The sequence below is a fragment of the Rhopalosiphum maidis genome, chromosome 3 (genome assembly GCF_003676215.2).
Source record: "Rhopalosiphum maidis isolate BTI-1 chromosome 3, ASM367621v3, whole genome shotgun sequence".
Taxonomy (NCBI): domain Eukaryota; kingdom Metazoa; phylum Arthropoda; class Insecta; order Hemiptera; family Aphididae; genus Rhopalosiphum; species Rhopalosiphum maidis.
Genome location: NC_040879.1, coordinates 25,878,351 through 25,903,318, shown reverse-complemented (window position 1 = coordinate 25,903,318; position 24,968 = coordinate 25,878,351). Strand labels below are relative to the sequence as shown.

The 24,968-nt window shown below is 26.3% G+C and overlaps 2 protein-coding genes across 3 annotated transcripts; both read left to right on the top strand.

Annotated features, from left to right (window-relative positions):
• Positions 1–471: 471 nt before the first annotated feature.
• Positions 472–7,301, top strand: LOC113556024 (NHL repeat-containing protein 2). Of its 2 annotated transcripts, none has more exons than XM_026960723.1 (12): positions 472–655; positions 764–1,047; positions 1,119–1,285; positions 2,537–2,696; positions 2,848–3,227; positions 3,319–3,483; positions 3,570–3,901; positions 4,643–4,910; positions 5,048–5,305; positions 5,757–5,882; positions 5,986–6,178; positions 6,520–7,301. In XM_026960723.1, exons 2-12 carry the CDS (start codon positions 807–809, stop codon positions 7,044–7,046), a joined length of 2,817 nt encoding a protein of 938 aa, XP_026816524.1. In that variant the 5' UTR covers positions 472–655; positions 764–806; the 3' UTR covers positions 7,047–7,301. The 2 variants fall into 2 exon arrangements, with proteins under 2 accessions (XP_026816524.1, XP_026816523.1); XM_026960722.1 differs by having other exon boundaries at positions 472–659.
• An 11,990-nt stretch (positions 7,302–19,291) lies between these two features.
• Positions 19,292–23,468, top strand: LOC113556971 (protein arginine N-methyltransferase 1-like). The gene is made up of 6 exons (XM_026962219.1): positions 19,292–20,270; positions 21,334–21,507; positions 21,628–21,769; positions 21,839–22,179; positions 22,654–22,855; positions 22,992–23,468. Exons 1-6 carry the CDS (start codon positions 19,497–19,499, stop codon positions 23,300–23,302), a joined length of 1,944 nt encoding a protein of 647 aa, XP_026818020.1. The 5' UTR covers positions 19,292–19,496; the 3' UTR covers positions 23,303–23,468.
• The last annotated feature ends 1,500 nt before the right edge of the window (positions 23,469–24,968 follow it).

Genomic DNA, 24,968 nt, shown 5'->3' with positions numbered 1-24,968 from the left:
TTACAGTGGCGGTCTCACGGAAGAAATTAAATTTTAGCTGTCTATACACTAATGCATGTGTCATTTTCATATTATTATATCTTAGTCATGGTCTTACCTCAAGCCTCCATAGATATCCCATTGTACCGCCACAGGCCGATAGCGCTAGGGTTGCAAAAAAAATATTCCCCGTATAACTCCGACAAAGAACTTATTCTGAGGGAGATGTACAACGCACACGCACTGATCATGTCGCGACTAATCGGATTTGATAAGTATCATCTTTAATTCGTGATTGAAAAAATTATTCATTTTGAAATCAATCGTGTCCAAATTTTAATATCCCCTGGAAAAAAAAAAAAGGTAAACTTTTGATAATTAATTATTGGTTGGTTGGCACAATTAATATATTTTGGAACAAATATGTAGTGGGACAAAAGGCAGTGATCCCGGTCTCACTATCATTAATATCATGTATACACAAAATATTAATCGCGTTTACGGTTTACCACCCGCAAGCGGCGACTCACAACGGAACACGGTTTTATACCGCACTCCGCAAACCGTATTAATTGCGATTTTCATGTTTGTAACAGATATTCAAGAGTTTAATTGATTTTGCAATTTATGATTTTCAATATCATTAATTAATCACGTTGGGTCGATATTAGATACAGTAGGTACGCATTTCGTAAATGTATTTTTCATTCATCCGATTATATTTATACTGTTTGTAGTATTTATATTGGGCGATGCGATTTTTTTTGTTTTTGGTTTTCCACAGATTATTTTCACATCCAGTCGAACAATAACGCAACAGTCGAAACATGGACAGGATTATTGAGATATCGTCAGTGTTTGTTGATCTATTTAATAGCTCGGCCGGCAACCAAGCTACCGCTGACGAATCTGATTTGTCGATTCCCGTACAACTTCAGGAGATAACCGAAGATTATATACAAAAAATCTTGACTGCGTGCTGTAGTCAACAAGCTGCTGGAATCCAGGGATTTCAGAGCGGGTCAGTTGTCGGTTCATCAGGATTGCGGGTTAATGAGTTTAAGCCTAGTAAGTATGATAGCAACATAAACTTATCATAGTGTGTACCTAATGTGATTTACTCCTTTTTGTTTGTTTAGATCTTGACTGGTTCAATTGTACAAAACCTTTATTATTCAATAAAGATTTAAAAGGCAAACTTGTTCTACTTGATTTCTTCACATATTGTTGTGTAAATTGTTTGCATATACTACCTGTTCTACATAGCTTACAACAACGTTTTACATGTGAAGATGGATTAGTAATTGTAAGTACAAATACCTACTCTAAAATTCTATGAATATTACAAAATACCTATCGACCATTCATTTTTTTTTTTCTTGTATTATTAGTTTTTATTTAGTATGTATTTTCCAACTATAATCATAACTATAATAAATTGAGTACAACTATTAACATGAAAAATGATTAATAATCACAGAATATAAAGTGTTAGTTTCCGGTTTATGGTAAAATCATGGGTAAATTATTAAATTTTAAGACCTTTAACATAAAAGTATTTGATTAATTTTCATTTACAAATACTGTATTAATTTTAATAACATTGATATACTTTCAAGATAAGTGTTTTAACATAGTGTTTATAGTTCACTCTGGTATTTGCAGAAATATGTAACTTATCATTAAATTATTTATTAACTTTTTTACTTATAATTGTTAGCTTATTTTTATACAATAATTACTATTAATTTATAGATATTGTTTAAATTAGGAAACTAATGAATAAATACAATTAAATCAAAGTATTAACTCTAATATACTAAGTAATTAGATATAATTTCTAATTTACACCTATTACACAATAAAAACTGCTATTTTTTTTTTTTTTTTCATTAAATTAAGATCTCCAAAATTGATTTTAGATTCTAAGCAAATTATTGCATTTATTTTACAATGATGTACTTTTAATTTTTTGTATATAAACAACAAGATAAGTATTAACTTTAAAACGTCTTAAAATCTTTAATTTTTGTATCTTGTTTTAAAATGTAATATAATGTTCCTCATAAATAGTTCATACTGAATTTAAAAAATATAAAAAAATACACAATCACAATTATTTTTATAGTTTTTTGAACAAAATTATATATTTTAATGATGAATAACAAACTTAATTATTTTTTTTACAAGCTTTTTTATTGTTTATCTATTGATTTATTTTTAATGGATAAATTTAGAGGAATAGATATAAATATATTTATAATTTAAATATATCAAACAGTAATCAATTGATTGATCAGACATAAAAAAAAAATTATTAAGAATAAATTAATTATAAAAAGGAGTTGTGTTCATTGTTTGACACCCATCATTCTAATAGGTGGTTTATTGCTTGAATAAAGTAATAATGTTGACATTAGTTAAAACATCAAGACACGAAAATTAATACCATTTTAATTTAAACAGCCAAAGATTACATAATAGTTGAAAGTTTAATCTTAATTTTTTTTAAATGAAATACCAATATTACAAATTATATTTTTAATTATCTTTGCAGATTGGTGTGCATAGTGCAAAATTTCCAAATGAGCAACAATCTGTGAATGTACATCATGCTATTGAGAAATATTCAATTGAACATTGTGTTGTAAATGACACAGATGGTACAATGTGGAATGATTTAGCTGTATGCTGTTGGCCTACTTTAGTGCTCATTGGTAACATATAATTTATTATTAAACAGTAAAAAACCACGTATATTGTATTTTTAATAAATTATATAAACTTTATTAAAAATACAAAATATTAAACAAATATTTTATTGTTAATCAAAAATTATGTTATTTATAAAAATATCTTTTTTTTAAGGACCTAATGGTGAACCCATGCTAGTAGTTCAAGGTGAAGAATTTCATTCACAACTATTACCTACATTTATTGAAACAGCCTTACAAATTCTCCGCCAAGCATCTATGATAAGCTCACATGACATACCAGAAATTGTTCCTGGTCGTACAACTTTACAGTCTCTAACTTCAGGTAAACAGTCATCTGTTACAAAACAACATCTCCTATATCCCGGTAAGGTGTTTGCTTACACAAAAAAATTGAAGAAAAGGAAGAATAATAGCGATGAAACATTAAACAATTCTAATTTAAATTACCGACGTCATGGTAAAATATTAATAGCTATTGCTGATAGTGGTCACCATAGAATAGTGGTTTGTACACTTCAAGGACGCGTTAAGGTAATTTATTTATAAATGTATAATATAATTAATAAAAATTAAAATATTATCTATATAATATAGTTTTTTTATTATTATTATTTTTAAATAGCATGTAATTGGTGGTGGTGGAATTGGTCATTTACCATCAACTACTAAAAAAGGATTTAAAGATGGAAATTTCAGAGAAGCATTATTTCATAGCCCTCAAGGCATATGTTTCCAGAATTCTCATATTCTGTTTGTGTGTGACACAGAAAATCATGCTATTCGTATGGTAAAACTTTAATATGATGATTTTTAATATTTTCAACTTTGTTCAAAATAAATAATATATTTACCTCTCAATAAATTTTTTTACAGATTGATTTAAAAGAAAAAACTGTTAAAACTGTTGCTGGAAATGGTAAAAAAGGCCGTGATAAATATGGAGGCCAAATGTGGAATTCTCAAGTACTAAATACCCCTTGGGATGTAGTATATTACAAACGCAAAGCACGACCTCAATATCAACAGCAATACACACCACAGCCATATACACCAAATCAAAACTTTCAACAACTTCAACCATCTCCTGCTGTACCAACACCATCTCCAGTACGCTGTTTATTAATTGCTATGGCTGGTTTGCATCAAATATGGGCCCTTTATTTAGATAAGACAAGTACTAGTACGTGCTCAAGCATGAAATCAAAGTAAGAAGTATTATCCACCTAACTATTTAATAGAATATACAACTGTATATATTAAGCATGTTATGATATACTTATAAAGCAATACCTATTTTTTTCAAAATTTCTTATTAATTTTTATCATAAATTTTACCTAATTATGTATCTATTATGTTCTTTAATTAATATGAAATTTTTAGAATAGTAAACCCATTTATAAGGTATGATATTGGTTCAGTTATCTGCGGAGTATTTTTATGGTCATTAGCCACAATCAAATAAAAATTAGTAAATTAGTAGTATAAATGTCATAGGCATATAGTCAAAGAATTTAATTTTTATGTAATTTCGCTATCCACTTAGACATTTAGTTAAATGCCTATTTCAAAGCAGGAAAATAATATAATTAAAACATTTTGTATATTCTAATTGATCATTTAAGTTTTAAAACAATAGTACCGATAAACACAAAATTAAATATATTTCATATACCTACGTGTTTTACATATTAATAAATAATACATAGTTTTTTTTTATACAAAATAGCAATCAATAATTAATAGAAAATATAGTTAAATATTTTAAATAATACAAAATGTTTCATTTTTATTATTTTCCTGCCTTGAAATAGGCATTTATTATAAATCTGGTGCTTCACAAATTAAATATTTTTGTATATATTATAACAGCATATTACTTGTTTTGATATGGATAATTTTTGATTGAAAAAAAAACTGAAAATTGTAAAATGAATTAAACTTTTAGGTGGTGTTCCAAGGGATTATGTACTATGGTAGCAGGAACAGGCAAAGAAGAAAATAGAAACAATTCTTACAATGGTCAACGTGCTTCTTTTGCCCAACCCTCCGGGTTGTGTTTAACTAAGCCATCATCTCGTGGATCTGGATCAAATGGATCTGATCCTTCTTTATATATTGCTGATAGTGAAAGTTCATCAGTCAGACGAATGTATTTGGATTCAATGGGAAAGTTTAGAGTACTAAATGTAGCTGGAGGAAGTCCTGATCCAACTGTGAGTTATTTCAAATTTTGCATTTATTGCTTATTTGTTTGTTGTCCTATCAACATTATTTCAATAATTGTATTTATAATATACTCATTAAAATGTATTAACATCAATTCTATTATAAATAAATTTATATTTGATAGGATCTTTTTAGCTATGGTGACATTGATGGTGGAGCTGGTGCCAATTCACGTTTACAACATCCTATGGATGTTGCATGGAATTATAAACGAAACATTCTGTATGTAGCAGATTCATACAATCATAAAATTAAATATGTTACTGGGTTGTCAGACAGTCATAAACAAAATCATTATAATAACGGTGGTGGCAACACAACAACTGGGGGCATTCCTGGCTCTACAGGTGGTTCTGTACATACATTACCATTGCCTGTTAAGGTGTGTTTCATTAATAAAATAAATTTAATAATTATCATAATTACAAAAACTTATAAAATATAAATATCCTCAGTCACACCAAACTTTTTTAATCGAATCTTCAATAATTTACTATCTATGTTGAATTGTATTTACTACATTAGTCAAATTATTTGTTTTTTTAATTAAACAATATTCAATGTAGCAATACAATGTTATATACATAATTATAGTAAAATATTAAGAATATTAACATACACATATTTCTGTTTCAACATTATTATTATTATTAATTTAAAATAAAGTTGACAGCATTAAATTATAACTTATGTATATAAGATGTAACTTATTACAAATTTTTAAGGTTAACTTAGTGTCTACACTATTTTTTTTTTTTTTTTTTAAGTTTTATATAATCACATTAATCATGTCTAAAATAGATATTATTTATTAATTAAATTTTATTTTATAGTTGAATGAACCTAATGGATTACATTTTATTGAAAATCCTCAAGATGGATCCAGTCTATTATTGATTGCTGATACAAACAATCATGCTATTTGGGTTTATAACTTTGATACTTATGTTATTAAAAAGGTAAAATAATACACATTAAATAAATATCTAATTTAACTCAACTATATAATTATTTATAATTTAATAGCAATATTAATTATTAATATTTCTTTTTCATAATTAGCTACAATTGGAATTCCCAAAAATTCTAGAATCAACACCATCAAATGTAGTTGGAACAGCACAAATTAGATTAAATAGACGAACTGGTGGGCAACTTATGTTACGCGGACGAGTTATCCTAGGATCCAATTCTGGAAATGAAATATCTCAAACTATAGAAGAACCACACTTAAATTGGACTCTTCAATTGCCAGGTATATTTTATCATAAAAATCAAGTTACTAATTTCACTACAGCTGATTGAGTTGAGTTAAATAATAATAGGTTAAAAAATTGTGTCACAGATTTATTATTTTATTTTAATCTTAATACATACTTAACTGTAAAAAATTTAAAAATATATATCTAAGGAAAGTCTTATACTTTAAAGAGTTATATTTCTAAATTTTTGTTAAAACATAATAAAATAATAATGATTTTCATTATTGAACAAAATATAGTTGATAGATAATTATGTTAACTTTTTTACTTATTTATTTAATTTAGAATTAAGTTAATAACATTTTGTGTTTAATACAATTTCTCTGTTATTTAGATTCAACGTGGGAGTCAAAAGAAATTAAATCAAACACCTCCATACCAGCTGTAATAGGTGCAGCGGCTGATTTCAAGTACTTAATTCGTATACCAAAACAAGAATGGGAAGAAGATAAAACTGATGAAAATACTGAAAATGCAACATCTAGAGATGGGAATAGGCGGTGGAATGATAAATATAATCCAGACTTTGAAAACGAATCTGATGAAGATTCAGAAGATGAATCTGATGATGAAGAGGAAATTGTTATATTAAGATGTCAAACAAGTGTTTGCCAAGATGACGATAAATGTGTTCCTGTAGAATTTGATTTTGTGGTGCGTGTTCGATATGGTGATGAAGAAAATACTCCTCAAGCAGCTGATACTTATTTCCCTTATACTTTACCATATAATAATGGCAAAAAATTAATAAATAAAGCATCTTCTGAGATTGATTCTCCTGCTTCAACATACTGTGTTGACTCTTCGATGGAATCGACAAATAATATGTCTGCACCAACAACTCTTACTTCTAATAATTAATAATCTTTTCAATTTAATAAATATTATTTTCACAATTTTTGTCTTAACTAAAAAATAATAATTACTTCACAAATAATTTTTCGAATCTGTAACCCAAATTTAATGTAACCATTTTAATGTGTGTTTCTAATTATAATATGATATATTATATATTATTCTTTGTTGGATAAATATCTTGAGCTTTGTATTTACCGTGATATGCATAGCATTGAATTATTGTATAAGTTGCGATGTATTCATGATATATTTAGTTATTTCATAATGTTCAGTTATTTCTTAGTTATAGCTTTCATATTTATTTTAGTTCAATGAAAATTAATTTTAAACATTTTTATTTTTGATAATTTTTCAATTATTTCTATGAATCCAATGAATATTTAAAAAAAAAATAACTATAATTCAATAATTTAAGATTAGATGTATTTTTTTTTTTTTGTGGTTTAAAACGTGCATAGATAATTAACATATAAATTTAAATTGAATGATTCACTGTGTTATTTATTGATAGTTATAAAATATCTTTTCAAAATAAAGCTATACATTTTTGGTAATTCTATACTTAATAAAGTAATAGTAAGGTTAAGTACATTTTACTTAAATAATTTTCAATCTTTCCTATAAGTTATCAATTATTATATAACAGTTATAATTCACATTCCCATAACTCATAAGTCTTGCTTAAAATTAAATTATGTTGTTAACTATTAAATTTAGTAACTGAAAACTAAATGTATTTTATTTTATAATTTATATTTAATAATTTCAAAGCTTTAAGCTACAACTATACTACATGAGTTGTTATATTATATGGTTTATTTAAGTATGGTCTTGTTACTCAATAAAAATGATTATGATACAATATATTAAATTGTTAAACAATTTTCAACAGTAATTGTTCTTCTATAAACATTTTATGATTGTTAGTTAAGTGTTTTGCATCAATATAAATTGGGGAAGCTTAAAATTAGTTCAAGTATAAAGATATTGACTTAAATAGTTAATTTGATGTATTGATATAATAAATACAATCTATAATAAAATTATTTTAAAGTATGCTTTTTAGGTTTACAATAAAAGCTATGTCCAACTAAGTATTGTTAAGTAATTATTACTTTATTATGTTAGCACTGTTTTTAAAAAGCTATTATATCTCAAATAATCTTAAAATGTAATTGTATAACTTTTAATATACATAAATGTAATAAAATCATTAAAATCAATTCATTCAAACTTAGCCTTAATTTATAAAATGATAGATAAAATCCTTTGACAACAGTTTATTAAAAAATAGACATGATTAAACTGAAATATATTTCTTACTAAATTATACTTTATAATATAATATTAGTAACTATTCTTGAATATGAAAAAAAAAAATTGTCTAAATATTAATTGAATTTTATAATAAGTGTTAAATAACTACCCTTATATGAAAGCATAATAGTTACCTATTGATATCTAAATAAATAATAAATTAACTTTTTTCAAATTTTTAAAGCCTATAGAAAGAAAATGTCTAATCCAAAATTAAATCAACCGTAACAATAATGTATTAATATACATAATCTTTAATGCTATACTCTAACAATAATAGTATTGTCTAACCAATTATATACATTGTAACATAGCAGGACTGCAGGAGGAAAAGTTTTTGTATAATAATAATTCAATATTTGTTTGTATAAATGTATTACTCCATATTAGATACATATACATATAATAATTATTAGAAGTTATTACTAAAGTTACTATAATCACTTTTGACTTGGTTCTCATTCATTCCGATTGATCTCATTATTTTTATATTTCTCAAGCCTACTACTATATTTATTATTCATTCTCAGGCTTTTTAAGAGCAGCCGGTACAGGTTTTGAATTTAAAGTATTATTGTATTTATGTTTATCTAGAAGAATATAGAATGTATCTCTCTTAATGAATATAGAATATTATTTTCAACTACCAAAATTTGAAAAGTTTCTTATATTGTACTATAGATATTAATATACCATTATTCATAATTGTATTCATACAGACCTCAATGCATTTATCTTTTAAAGCTTACAAAGGATTTATCTTAAATACTGGTTTACTAAAAATGGATACATCATCTTCTTTGTCATCCATACCTAAACGCGTATTTTTTTTATTTATTTAAGTTTCAATAAGTAGAAAAATTAAACATTGTGAAGAATTTTAAAATATATCACTTAATAATAATTTTAAATATACCACTTTTAATGAAAAACACCTATTAAATTAAAGAAAAACGAAGCCTATGAAGTCAATCCATTATATTCAAGTAATTGATTTCATTAAATTAATGAAGCTAACAATTCTTAAAAAAATAAAAATAGTATATCTTCCATTAAATTAGTTATGACTTTATACAATTTAAAGAAATTATTTCTTTTGACACGGTACGCAACGGTCGCCGATATAAAGTACAGGCACCGTAGTGACCGGTCTACGCCTTATCAACCGCCACCACCGGCAACAACGACACGACACTGTCGACTCTTTCCCCGCGCTGCAAAAGCAGAGGGTGGGACGGGAAGACAAGTCGATTCGGACGAGTACCAGCCGTTGCGTGAACCGTCTTACTGACAACGGCGACAACGTCACCTAGTCGTAAGACCGCGTAAAGCATAATTGTGTATTCTCTTTTATGTCGTCAACACCTGACATAGTGACATTTAACAACTAGCTATTGTGTACCGTTATTTATCATCAATAAAAATACACCAATCAAATAGTGAAATTCGTGTTATTTTTTTATACTGACCGGCTCACCACGGACTCAGCGAGCACCTACCGCCGTAGCCGTGTCACTTTCATAGTAAGAAATCATATAATAGAAACAAATATTAATTGTAATAAAATTAATACTATACCACCTTTAAAATATAACCTTAATATCTTTAAACTAAAGATTTAATGTACTAGACAAAAGTAAATTTTCCTACAAAATGATTATTTTTTTGTTTAAAAATGCAAAAAATTTTAGCACCATGTTAATAACCAAGGCGTCGCCCAAATCCGCCAGAGCGGGATTCGTTCTTGTTACTTATACCTACATATGCTTAGGAACCTAACGCTAACACCTATCGACTACAGTTTGAATTGATGACTGATGTCAAATTTCGTGCATTTAAGCCGTTTTCTGAGCTGTTTTTTTTATTTTACATTAAACACTGTTTAACTATGCGATTCGTATAATTCATGTTAATGAAACTTGGATATTCTTATTAATTGTTTTTTTAATGTATTTATCAATAATATCTGTTTATATTTTTATGATTTTTTATGTATAATATATTATCGTTAACATAGAAAAATACAGAATACAAAATATACACTATTTTTAAGCTATTTATAGATAATTGGAATTTTCGATTTTTCTAAGTTTTTTTTTTGAAATGCACACAAAAAAAATTTGACACCAAAAAAATTTTTAAATTTAGTACAAGGTTTATTATAAGTAGTACTTATCGTAGTAAAAATCAAAAATCGTTGGTCACAATTTTTGTTGACAAGCATTTAAAGTTCAATTATTTACAAAACATGTTAAAATCGCAAAAATTTGAAAGAAATTTTGAAGTTGAAAATTCATAAAATGTTTGTGATTTATATCTATAAGGTTAAAAAAACCTAGCGTCCATATATAAATAATTTTATGAGCGTATGAAATTTAATATTTTACGAAATCGCGTAAGATAACGATTCAGAATCGTGATACTTGTCATTGCATTCAAATTTAAAAGAACGCCATACCCGCATGTGTTGTCTCTGTCTTACTAACGTACATCATAACAAATTTTCGTTCAGCAGAATACATTTTGTGATGTTAGCTTTAATATTAGAATAAATTTACCTATTATCAAATTTAAAGGTAGACTATTATCTAGACAATATGCTTTTATTGATATTATTATTTTAAAGTGGTAATATCTCTGTAATACAGTTTACTACAATAATAACCTTTGTAGTTTGTATTTATGTTTATACTGACCTCACTTAGAACTTAGAAGAAAATGTTTTTATTGTTAAAGTGTTAATTGGTTATTACTTATTAGTTATTATTATTTATTCCATTTCAACAATTTGTTTAAAAAATTATAATGGACAAAAATTTAGGTTTTTAAATTTATAAAAAAATGGGGAGGGGGTTAAAAAATTAACATGGGTAATCATAACAAATTAAAATGTATAAATGTATAGTAATATATTTCTAGGAGTATGATTGTAGACTGTAGAAGCTCAATTGCGGCGAGGTATACTAATAATATAATGTACTTATGTAACTAATTATTAATACTTGGATTTATATGTATTAAAAAAACCAAAATATGTAATAAAAATCGCTTTATATGTGATAATAAAATGAAAATATGGAATATAAAAAAATTATAAAAAACATTATTGAAAAATAATTAAAAATTGCTCTATGGGTAAATGACAAAAAATGAAAATACAAATTGTTGAGAAATATGTAAAAGCATGTAAGATAAAATATAGTTAATTTCATTGGAAAATCGCTTGAATGAATTTATTACTTATCTAACTTAATTCATCAAACCATAGTAAAAATATGTATTTATATATAAATCCTAGCCCCATTAATTATAAATATAAAAATAATGGGCGTGTTTGCCTCCCGAAATCAAAAAAGTTAATCTGTAAATGAGTTGCCTCCCGACGTACCCTAAATTTTATTGTAAACAAAAAGGGTCTAGTACTAGTTGCCTCACATAATAAACAGATGATAAATGTATAAGTGGTTCAATCATCATCAAATTCGAAATCAGAGTATTCAATTTTTACTCCTCATTTATGGGTAGAAAAAAGTTCAATCTTCAACTAATTCAGACCGAGACTGTAATTTTAATACAAAGTTCTATAATAAGCTTGAACCACATATGTGATTACAATTGAGAAACAAAATAATTTTCATTGATACTCAAATAAAAAAGCTGAATTAAAAAAATAAATCAAATTTTGAGTAGGTACTTACAAATATTGGCTAAAAATATAAGCCTAAGCAATGTTTTTTTTACCATTATATTACCATACATTTGTTTTATTTGTTTTGACTATTTATTAGATACTTTCGCCTGTTTATATTGACTTATTTATATATATTATATATACTTAAGATTATATTTTTACTAATAATAAAACATTAAATAATTATAAATAACTATAATTGCATATAAATAATAGAATAATAGAGTTATAGAAATTATTATATTACTGTAAACTTAATTTATTTATAATTATAATACAAGTGTGTATCGTAGTGAAGTTTATGAACCACTAGGTACTTAATTGTATACGGAAGGCCAAGTAGTGTGAAAATTATTTTTGGAAGGCAACTCGTATGAACTATACCTGGTCATTGGAGCATTGAAGGCAACTAGTGTATTTACAATAAGGATAGAAGGCAATTCGTATATTTTGGGAAGCAACTAGTATGCACCAAAAATAATAATAATGTAGTATACAGGGGTGGTGTGAGGGGCAAAGCTCCCAACGTTTGTCGTTTACATATCAAGCCTATTTAATTGTGTACTCACTAAAAAAAATTACGACTACATCACTGCTATAACTGACATTTGTTCAGATATAAAGATATGTTTTGTTTGGTCTCGTAGACTCGTAGGTAGGTACACAGCACTACAGCAGACGATGAGACGTATCGGTTAAGCACTATGATCTCGTTTTCCGCTAGTGATTGCAAAAATTTTGTATTTTTTCACTATATTTATTCAGACACTCTTATACACATACAGCATACCAGTATATTTGTTACCGTAAACAATCGCAAATATTATTTTATAATATAAGTATATATTATGGAAATATATTTTAGGAAGCAAATTATTAAAATTGCTAATTGGTCAGATCAGTGATGCAAATAACTTTCTGAGGTTATGAAATAAATAATATAAATAATTAATTCTGTCAATTTTTATTCGGCCGCGAGTTGTCCGACAGAGTATTATATAGTTTTTGAGTATAGATGTTTTGTGGGAATATGGTGAAACGCGTCTCGACAATATGGGACCCTGGTTATTTCGGACGGAAAAACAACTGACTGGCGTGTATTTTAAGTGTATTTTATCTACACAACGTTATTCTCGGTTTAGTCGCGATGTTCTCGGTTTAGTCGGTAGTTTAAAACCACGTCCGTGACTCCGTGTAAAACGGTCCTCGTCATACTCAACAAATGTCAAATAATATTAGTTAAATTGTGTACTTATAAAATAAATTAAATATTGACTCGAATTTTTGTCGATATAATTTATCCTATAAGGACTTATATTAAGCGATGTCGAAGTTATAGCGATTGTATCATATTAGGTAGATAAGCACATAAGCGTGACTTTGCTGTAAAAAAGGATAGATTTAAAAGGCGTTATTAGGTATATCCGAGTATCTGATGGACGGAAAAACTAAAAAGGATTAAAACGTTTCAAGTGACACTGAGACTAAGAACTTAAGAATTTTTAAAATACTTCAAGATATCTACAACGTTCAATTGACGATGATTTAATATTTGGTTAGTAAAAATATATCGAATAAATATTTAGAAATCAGAAAACACAAAGTTTAACATTTTTATTAATATTTAGCCTTCAAAAGATAAACCAAATAATTTCTATTCTGTAGATTTCATTGGCCAGCCATTATCCAAACAAATTATATACCTATAGGTATGCGTTTCAATTTCTCAGAAAGAACAACTAACAATCGCAAGACAAATTAAAATAAAAAATAATATTTAAATATTCAAAAACTAAAAATACTACTTATACACAGGCACGTACACAAAAAAAAATTTTTGGGGAAGGGTGGGGGGTTTACAAAATTTAGCATTACAAATTGTGCCGCAACATAATAAAACAATTTTTTTCTCGTTAATCGAAATTACTTAACACCAAACCCCCCCTGTATACGTGCCTGCTTATACATAGCGATTAAATGTTATCAAATTTAAGAAGTATAATTTGTCAACAAATTTTATTTTTAATAGGTATTTTAAATAATTTTTTAATAATATTAATATACTACTTACCAATTATCAATTTATATGTACGGCTGACAAAGTGACAAGTGAGATGTGACTATGTGACATATATGTCATGTAAATTAAGATGGTCAGCGTAATATTTGTTTTATCTCTCCGACCCACGTGCAATTTAATAAATTTGCATTCAGTAAGACCAAATTTTTGTTATAAGTTTTAATATTAGAGTGACCTATTATTAAACTTTTAATTGTGAAATCAAATGTTTTCTCGTTTTGGTTTTTTTATGATATTTCAATTCTCATGTCAGTTATGACATGACTTTATGAGTAATTAGTAAGGGACGGATTTAAATGCTCTAAAAACCAATAAAAATTCCTTAGAAATACGATTTATTGCACTCGTAACAGAAATTTGTTTTTAAAAAAATGCTCTTAAAATTATATTTAACGTTGAAAAAATGTGTTTAATTATTCGTATCATTTTCTCCATCTTCTTTTTACTTTGAAAATTATTTCCAAAAAGTAAATATACAATTTAGATAGATACATTCGTTAATCGTTACATGTTTTACCTTGTGTTTAATATCACTGTATAATTAGGTGCTACTTAATTTTTATCGAATCTTATCAATTCCGCTATAAAAATGACTTAATTATAATATAAAAAATGCACTACAAATGTCAACAAATGCAAAATAAAAGTTACATTTTTAATTCCTTGGTGTATAAAATGAACTTTGTGCTTGGAAAGCAATGCAATTTGCATTTAAATCCGTTCTCTAGTAATGAGTATAAAATGTTACTATTTAAAAATTCTCATGTTTCGCTTTAATATTGAAATATTTTAAAAAGACTAACGAGTAAACACAGACTAGGCGCCCATAAAGGTGTGCAAGGGAATGATAGTAATGACATAACACCCACCTAGAGAAATAATTGTTATTTTTTTAGTTATAAATAAAAAATTAATTTTTTTAATGATAATACTACACGATATACAAACTTATACTCGTACTTTGTTAATCGATTACGGTCGTACGTTGTAATACTATGTCGACCAATCACTTACATATAATATATTTATGTGCTCTGAAAAAAGTTTTTTTTAATTTATAATATCACCCTCGTACAGGAATTTACGATTTCCCTACAATACATATGTTTTTTTATCTGTAAATACAATAAGTAGTTGACAAAATGCTTCGATCTTCTACATTTTAAGATTAAGAGACCAGCCAAAATAAAAATTTCTAGCATTTTTCAAAATAATTGGGAAAAATAAATATTATTTTATTTTTATGCAAAATCAGTTATCGAAAAAGTCGACAATTTGATTTTAGTATAACTTAGTAACGAATAAACAACAATTTTAAATTTTTTTGTATATATAGAATTTTCGATTTAGCTAAAATAACAAGGCTGCGCAAGTATTTTTTATTGAAACCAAAAAATCTATAATTATACTGAACTCAGAAATATACTGAAAAATCAGTCGCTAAACGATTTGATGAGCTTGGGGCAAATTCTTGGGGTATACACTATACATGTTTAATAGTTTTTAAGTACATTAAATTCACAGCCTTGGTCATAACTAATAGTCGAATGGTTTTCGTTCGATTAAATTCAAGAATATAAAATATTTCATGCGATAAAAAATTTATCGAATGCAATAAAAGTAACGCGTTCATCGCGTTATAACCGTTTATAATGCGAAAGATCAGCATATATGTAACAGGAACGTATACGGTGTCGCTGTGATCATAAACGATTTACTGCTACCGCGCGCTATCGCCGCCGTTAGCACCGACAATATTACAAGTTGCCGGCAAAAAAAATTGGAGAATATTTAGCGTCTAGCTCGTGGGACCCTGGTACCACAAACTCCGTTTCGTCAACGCAAATCGTCATCGACCGTGTTTACTATTTTACTATTTTGTTCGGGCTGATTTCGGCACTGAAGGTTTGGCACTGAAAGTTGATTTTAAATTTCCGCCAAGATTATTATTATTTTATTTTTATAATCTTATATATAAATCCTATATTTTTATACATAAATATGATAATACTAAATAACAAACATTGATTGAAAAATAATAATTAAAATTGATATTAAATGATATATTAATTTTAATTGTAATATTTTATTTGATGAGAAAGTTAACTTTCTATATAATTTTATGTTTTTAATTTTAATATTAGGGCTCGGATTTATATGTAAATACATAATTTTACTGTGACTTGATAAATTAATTTAGGTGAGTGATTAATTCATTTCATGGGATTTCCAATGAAATTAACTATATTATATTTTATTTTACATATTTTTACATATTTCTCAATAATTCCATTTTTTTTCTACATTTTTTGATAATTTATTCATTTACGATTTTTTAATAATTATTAATTATGTACGATTGTATTTTTCAATACAGACAATTTCATATGTTTCCAAAAGTATAAGATAGTAACAAAATAATACCTATTATTGAACTTAATTTACGGTAGACTAATAACCAATTAAAATAATAATATTAGAAAATAATATTTATCAGAAAAATATAAAATCTATACCTACGACTATACATGTCAAAATGATTTAATTAAATCAGTAAAACTGACAATAAACGATACAAATAAATAAAACTCAACTTAATTTTGAAATTTACTAAAAAATTAAATTACTACAAGATACAAAAAAAAAAAAAAACTATAAAACTAAGAAAGATAATTTAATTATTTAATCAATAAGTAGATTTGTAAATTAATACTGATATTCAGTAGATTAATACTAATATTATATACTGATAATACTGTAAATTTCAAATTGTGTTAATATTAAGTATTTTATACTTACACAACTAATATTTTAAGATAGTTTATTAGTTTGAGTGGTTTGACATAATAAAGTCTTATTAAAAGACTTAATAAAATTTAATAAAGTTTAATATTGACACAAATTTACAACCATTATTAGTTCTGTTGAAGCTTTATCATTTTTAATGCTTTCATCAAATGAATGCTCATTACAATTTTAAAACTATTTTAATTGGGGTTTAGTTAATATAATTACAAAGTTATTAATTTTATTTATGAATATCAAAATATATGAAAAATTAGAGTATCTTATGAATTGCTAATGTTACAATAGCATATTTTCAACTTCAAGTAACCCTAAAAATAAGACATTGGTAATATTGGTTTGAGTCTTGAGTGCATGACGCTTCTACAGTTCGTTTAACTTATTATATTATTATCGTCAAATGTTTCATAATGATAGTTACTAATTAAATTTAAATTTATAAAAACAAATGTTAATAAGTTTTTCATGACGTTTAATAAATTAAAAAGTGTAAAATAAAAATTGCAAAACAAAATTTTTAATCTATCTTACAAGGTAATACCAGTATTAATGGTTAAGTCAATGGGTAAAAATGAAGTTCGACAATAAAAAGTATTTAATTTTATATTTTAAATATGTAATCAAATAAATATTGGCCGTAATTCAGAAGACGTTTTTATTGTTATTTGTGGAACTAGTAGCCACTAAAAATCTTGAGGACCATAAGTTAAACATGTAAATTTTTTTTCAAAAATCGTTTTGGGGCGTTATAATTTAACAAATCTATTCGGTAAATATATGGCATTCGTTTATTTATATATACTAAACTAACTTAACCTACGTTGATTTGCCTAATAAATAATCCCAGAAATTTAGTACTCGAAAAAAAAACCCCGCGAAAAAATAAACCCCATATGAGATTTTCTAAGATTTTAAATGATAATAATTGTATAATATTCAAAACTAAAATGTATAATCTAATAAATACGTGTAAGTGTAAAATTTTAATTTTTAAGTGAATTATTATGAGCATTTTCAAATATTTAATATTTTTCACTCATAACTCACCTAAAAATTAAAATATAATAAAAAACCAACGAGAAAACACAGAATGTTCTTACTTAAAAGTTTGATAATAAGTCGATTCACTTTAACATCAAAACTAAAATCACACTAGGTGTATTGTGGGTGCGACGTCCTCTTAAGATATGGTATCTACTATCTATATCTTAATACCTATAAGTCCTATATTTATACTTATATTGTTAAAACATGGACTTCCTAATCTGTCCATGTTACTTAGTAAATTAGTTTGAAATATCAATAATATATAAATAATAAATAAATAAATACCTAATATAATAATTTTAAACAAATAGTCAATTTTTTCAATTACGGTCAATAATATATAAATAAAAAAACGTATATAATATTAATAATATTAAATGTCAATTTTAATGCATAAAAAAAATATATATTAATACCTATATTGATATTAGAGTGAATTGATATTATTATTTTAAAGTTGTTATATTTTGCATAGCTGTAACTAGTGTAACTCACTTTAAAATAATAATATCATTGAAATTATATGTCATTGTCTAGATAATATTCTTACCTTTAAATTTGATTATAGGTAAAATTACTCTAATATTAAAGCTAACGTCACAAAATGTATTCTGCTGAACGAAAATTTGTCATGATGTACGTTAGTAAGACAGAGACAACACATGCGGTATGGCGGCTTTTACCTATAATTACATCTATGTAATGGAAAGTTACTTCATTGTGCACCTGGGGGTAAGGGATCACATTTCAAAATATGCCACTGTGCCAAGTACCAACGATAGCGAAAATCATTTATAAATTATTATATAATATTATTTATCGATAATCTATGTAAATACGGTTTCAAAAGAAGAGCTATACATTTTTGATGATTTAATTACTTTTATTTAAAAATAAATGCACGTAGAAAGGAACGAAAAAAATCGTTCATGTTCCTCTAAAAAGTAAAGGAAATTCCAATACGTTTCTAAACATGAAAAAGGAACTACGTTCCCGATAAGTTTTTAACGAAATCAAAGGAACGGATTCCTTTGAGCGCGTTCTTTCCAAGCACTGGGTTGAAGGCAATGCGACTTGCGAACGCGAAATAAATTAGAATTACTTATTATTTACTGAGTAAACACAACAGTATTATTAAACATTTTTATTTATAACCGTGGTTAGCCGGTCCGCGTAATCGTCGTTATTCCGTTTCGGTAATTCTGTTAGTTCAACGTGTATCGATAATACATCTTGTGTTAGTTATTGCCGCCAAAATAACGAAAGATAATGAACAATGATTTCTGTAATAATAGCTTCAATAATGTAGATATTATACGCCTTGACGACATTAATTACTGTTATCAGTTGTACCGCAGTCGTCGGTTTTTTTTCTGAAGTAGACTAGTAGTTTATCTGTACAGTGTGTAATAACTAATAAGTAGTAACTCACTATAAAACTCAAGTCACATGTACCGATTGTGCTGTCCGATTTGGTGAGCACACTTCCGTGACGTCTCGTGCAACCTCCGTTATGCAGAAAAACAACGGAAATGGTGCGAATTATTATCCTCGATGGAAAAAAGTGCCGAAGAACCAGCAACAGAAACGACCCGATAATACACGTGATCGGGACGTCCAGGCAACCGCCGACAACGCTAATGACGAGAATCCTACTTGTAACACCAAGGCGTATATGAAATACTTTAACGTGGTCCAACCCGTCGGATTATCTATGTTTTCCGATCAAAACAGGTACGGTGAATCGGAATCGTCCTTGTCAAAGAATACGCCTTTCAATTCAAACTCGACTTCGAAAACGGTAGACGCCAAAAACGGCAAACATTATTTCGCGGGTAGGACGAATTGGCATGACAAAAATTCGGCACAACATCAGACAAATCGTCATTCTCAGTTCAACAACAAGAAGTACCCAAACAAATATCGAAAAAATAGAAACAATGCCCCATCGAAATTTCATGAATTTATTTCGATGAACAATGTCCATCACAATATATCTATTGAAAATGACCAGCCAGGTACAACAAATTACTCTTCTTATAAAGAGTCAGCCAATCAAAATACTCTGTCTAATAATAATTTTCTGGAAATGCATCACAATTCTGAGTATGATTCTGAATGTGATTCTGACCCCGGTGATTTAGAGAAGATGAAAATAATGACAGCTGCAGATTTTAATGATGATCGTTATGCTCGTTATGGGATACACGAGTCAGAAATTAAAGACTATGTGCGCACTATTACATACAAAAACTGTATAGAATATTGTGCAAAAAATTATATTAAGGTAAATATAAATTATATCTTATTAGTCTAAATAAAAATTTGAATTATAATTCTTATTCTTGTAACTGGTTTTATTGAAAATTGGAACTCATTAAATATAGATAATTAATTTTAAAATAAGAAATATATTAAATTTACTAGTATTATTTATAACAGTTAAAGGACCTTTAAAAAAGTATAATTTTAACCACAATAAATTATTCCGAAAGCCAAAAGTTATTATTCCAGATTTTTTTTTAACTAATTATTATTGTTATTTTTTACTTTATTTTAAAATTTGAATACTAACATGAGAAAAGTGAGAAGATAAAAATTACGCACAGACTAAAAATATTATTGGTCCTTATTTGCTTGGACTTATACAAAATGCAGTCTCAATGTTAATGATTTTTCCAAACATAATTTTTGTTAATTCATTTTAATCACACCACGCACAGTTTCACACACTAGCATCATTAATATTAAAATATCATTATAGATTCATTGTTTTATGGGATTGATAGTAATACTATTTTTTTAAGACACATGCCAGTTTGTAATTAAACTAATAATGTCATAATAATAAATACATTTACATTGATATACAGCCGTTATAAAATAGAACAAAATAAAATAAATAAATAAAAAAGCCTGTACACACTACGGCGGTAGCTATAAAGGTAAAATGCTGCCTAACTCAATTTACCACTTCAGCACCACTAAGCCAATAGAAACTTGCTGTTCCATTGCAGTGTGCGAGGGCCTTAATTAAGGTATTATTATATTTTGTTAACATATTTTACTTGATATAAATATTTAAAAATTATTAAACAATATACCAACAAATATAATAATATAAAATATATTTAATTTTAATGTTATAGTGTGCTCTATTTTTATAAAAAAATTATTGAAACTTCTTAAAGTTTATGACATAAGCATAGAATTTTAGTCGTTACAAAATGGCTAAAATGAAAAAAATATATTTTTCATATGAAGAACATTAAACTGGAAGATCATTCTTTTATAATGTTTCTACTGTATCATGGATTAAGTATTTACTTTATTTTAAATTCTTTTTTCAGGATAAAGTGGTATTAGTTATCCGCTGTGGTATTGGCTTATTACCATTGTTGTGTGCTCGGGATGGACAAGCCAAAAAAGTAATTGCTTTAGAACAGTCAGCTTGTATTGAATATGCTCGTCGTATAATCACAGACAATCGCTATAGTACTGTGATCACATTAATTCAAAGCAATGTAAGAAGCTGTCATTACATTTAAACAAACTATTACTAGTATCATACATTTTAGTATGTTAAATATGTTGTGTTATAACTTTTTTTACTAGATCTTAATTAAGTAATTTTGTGTTTAAAGGTTCATGACTTAGAACAGTTGCCACACAGACTTAAGAAGGTAGATGTTATAGTAGCTGATTTTTTGGGAGACTGTGTCTTAAGCCAAGGTGATCAAATGGAACAAGTTATTGAAGCTAGGGACCGTTTTCTTGTTTCAAATGGTTTGTATGAATGTATAAAATATTAATTAGGTATTTTAATTTGTTATTTTAATCTATATACTTGTATAGGTTTAATGATTCCCATGTGCGTTACTTTATATGGTCAGTTATTAGAACAAAGACGTGTCTATAGAAATTGTCGTATACGCAAAAAAACTAAAAAAAAAACATATAAAAAATTTAATAAATGCCTAAATATAAGTAAGTCAATAAATTCTGAAACTCAGTCTAGTGATACTGACAGTTCATCAGATTCAACATTGTGTTCATGGTGGAGTAATGTTTATGGATTTGATATGAGATCATATTCGGAGACTGTGGTTGATAGTAATTCTGAAAGTCCTAATTCAACTAAAGATGAGTGGCAAATGATGGAAGAACCTCTAGTTACATTTTTTGATCCATGCAAGGTAAATAATAGAATTTATATTTATTTTAATGAAGATAAAAAATGAAAAGTAACTCAATAATATTGTATAAAATATTCTCTTGTAGATACAATAGTCAATAATTGTATAGTGTTAATTTGTATTATTATTGTTTTTAAATTATTTGACTATCTCACTATTAATGTATTTGTACGTTTATTTATAATTTACATATACATTAAGAGCTAGGTATGTTATCAATAAAAACAAATAACATTGAAAACACTGAATAATAAAATGTTAAGCACATAGGTTTTTTATAATATTTTTTTCATAGTTATGCTTATCATAAAATTCTCATTACTTGTTTAATTATGCTCAAAACATGCCTTTTATAAATCAAATACTAAAAACTTCATTTTTGTTATAATATTTATACAACCAATAAAAAAAAAAGATTGTGACATTTTCTTTATTTGTATAATTTAAAAAAACTGATTTTAATAAACATTTCAGGTAGTGTCTAACGCTTGCTTAATTAAGAAATTTGATATGTATAAGTGTACTATAAGTGAAGTACGACATGTACATTGTAAAGACTTAAAACTTGAATGTTCTACACCTTATTCAAGTGCCAATGGAGGTGACTATGCACATATGTTAGAGTTGTTTATGGTAGTTGATTTTCCTAATGGCCAAACAATTGTTGATGATAAAGGTAATTATTTTTTAAAAATAATTTTAGATATTTTCTATATAAATTACCAACTCTTCTCGTAATTTTTGCTGCAATTCTATTTTTATACAATAATGCCAGAAACTAATTATTTTAATTAATTTGTTCATGTTTATAGATGATATACAAATAGGATTTTCTACATCATCTTATTCACCATATACTAGATTTAGACAGACTGGTTTATTGTTACGGGACCAGTTGCTTGTTGAACAAGGAGATAAATTTAAAATTAATGAATTCCATATGTGGCGTGGTCCTCAACAAAATCAAATATTAGTTGGAGAAGACACTATCACTAAAAGTACTCGTGATAAATGTGGACCAGAAGAAAATTTAAAGTTAAGGTTAAACTACACATTTGTCAACAAATATACCAAGGCGATTAACAGGCGTTGTGCTTACACCTTAGTCAAACAATTATTTTAAAATTTATGTTTATGGTTTCAGAATACTATTAATGTTAATTTTGTTTTTTTAAATATTGAAGAATTTATAATTTATTATATTTTGTTAAAAGATTATATGAAAAATAACTTATCAGTATTAATATCAACTTATAAAGAATTGGGTTATTTTTAAAGTAAACATTACAATAAAGGCAAATTTTAAAATAAACTAGTTATATTAATTATATTTATTCTTTCGTGTTTGTTGAAATAGTTTGTATATAAACAGCAGTCATTTTTATTCTTTAACTACAAATTAAAAATTTTCCAGATAGGATTCTGTAGTAACTTGAACTTGGAGCATTCGTCCCTGTCTATGCTTATATTAATTGTCTATTCTGGCACATAATTAAATACATATATTATTAGTAAGCTCCATGTGTGCAATACGTATACAAATATATTTATGACGGTCTGATCTGACTGATCTCTAACAAAATACAATCATCGCCATTTTGAACTATTTATCTGTACTAGATTTAGTAGAGAATTCAAATTGAAAAAACTTTGACATTCGTGGGTTAATACCAATTGCTGTACACAACCATCTCTAAACATAATTAAACTATTATGCAAAACAATATTTCCATTTAAAAGTGTTATATCTGCAATAGTTTGGAAAGAAAACAATAAATAACAAAAATTTTGAATTTTAAATAAAATTGCTTATACAAAATACCTTAAAAACTGAATGTTTCTCAATATTGTAAAATACATGATGTATATTATTTAAAATCCAATTTATGATAAAAAAAATTGTGTTAAATGTACTTGAATCTTAAAATTGTTTTTTCTTGATGAACAGCCGTCTCATTTAATAAATATTAAAAATATATCAAATTTGTCTATACAAACTCCTTCTATTTATATGGGTAGTTTGACTAAATTGTTTAATAATTTATTATTGAAATTAAAAGGGAGAAACGCAGAAGAATATTGATTAGGTTTGTGTCTTACAGCTTTTACTTGACATTTTAATAGATGTAAAAAGTTAATTATGCTCTTTATAGATAATTAGTTCCCTAAATTATAGTTTATAATTTTTTAATTTATCATATTTTACATCCTAGTTTTTAAGGAACAATATTATTTCCAATTATTTTCTTAATTTCTAAATGTCCATGTAAATATGTTACATTTTACTAGGAATATTGATTAATTTAATTAAATAATTAGTGATTATAATACATAATATAATTTATAATAAAATGATACTCTAGTGTTTTAAAAACATAATTTTCAATTATAGGAATTTAAGGATGGTAATATCTGATTCAATATATAAACATTGAAATTTGGATGAGTAATTTATGTGAGAGTATTTTGACTTAAGGTGAGCAAAATAGTAGGTTAACATTTTTTGGGTTGTACTGTTCCACTCCACTCACTTAAATTTTAAATACTTATAAGTTATAACACATGATTTACTCATCCAAATTTTGTTTGTTATGTGTCAAAATATTCTGAAAAAAATTTTGCATTGGGATATGAAATAAAAAATGTATGTTTTCATAAAAAAAGTAACAACTTTAAAATATATAGATAATGATAAAAGAATCATCTTGTGTATGAACTGAATAAATTTATTTCAATGTTACAAAAATCTTTCAATCTATATTTTAAAATTATGTTACCATAAAAATTAA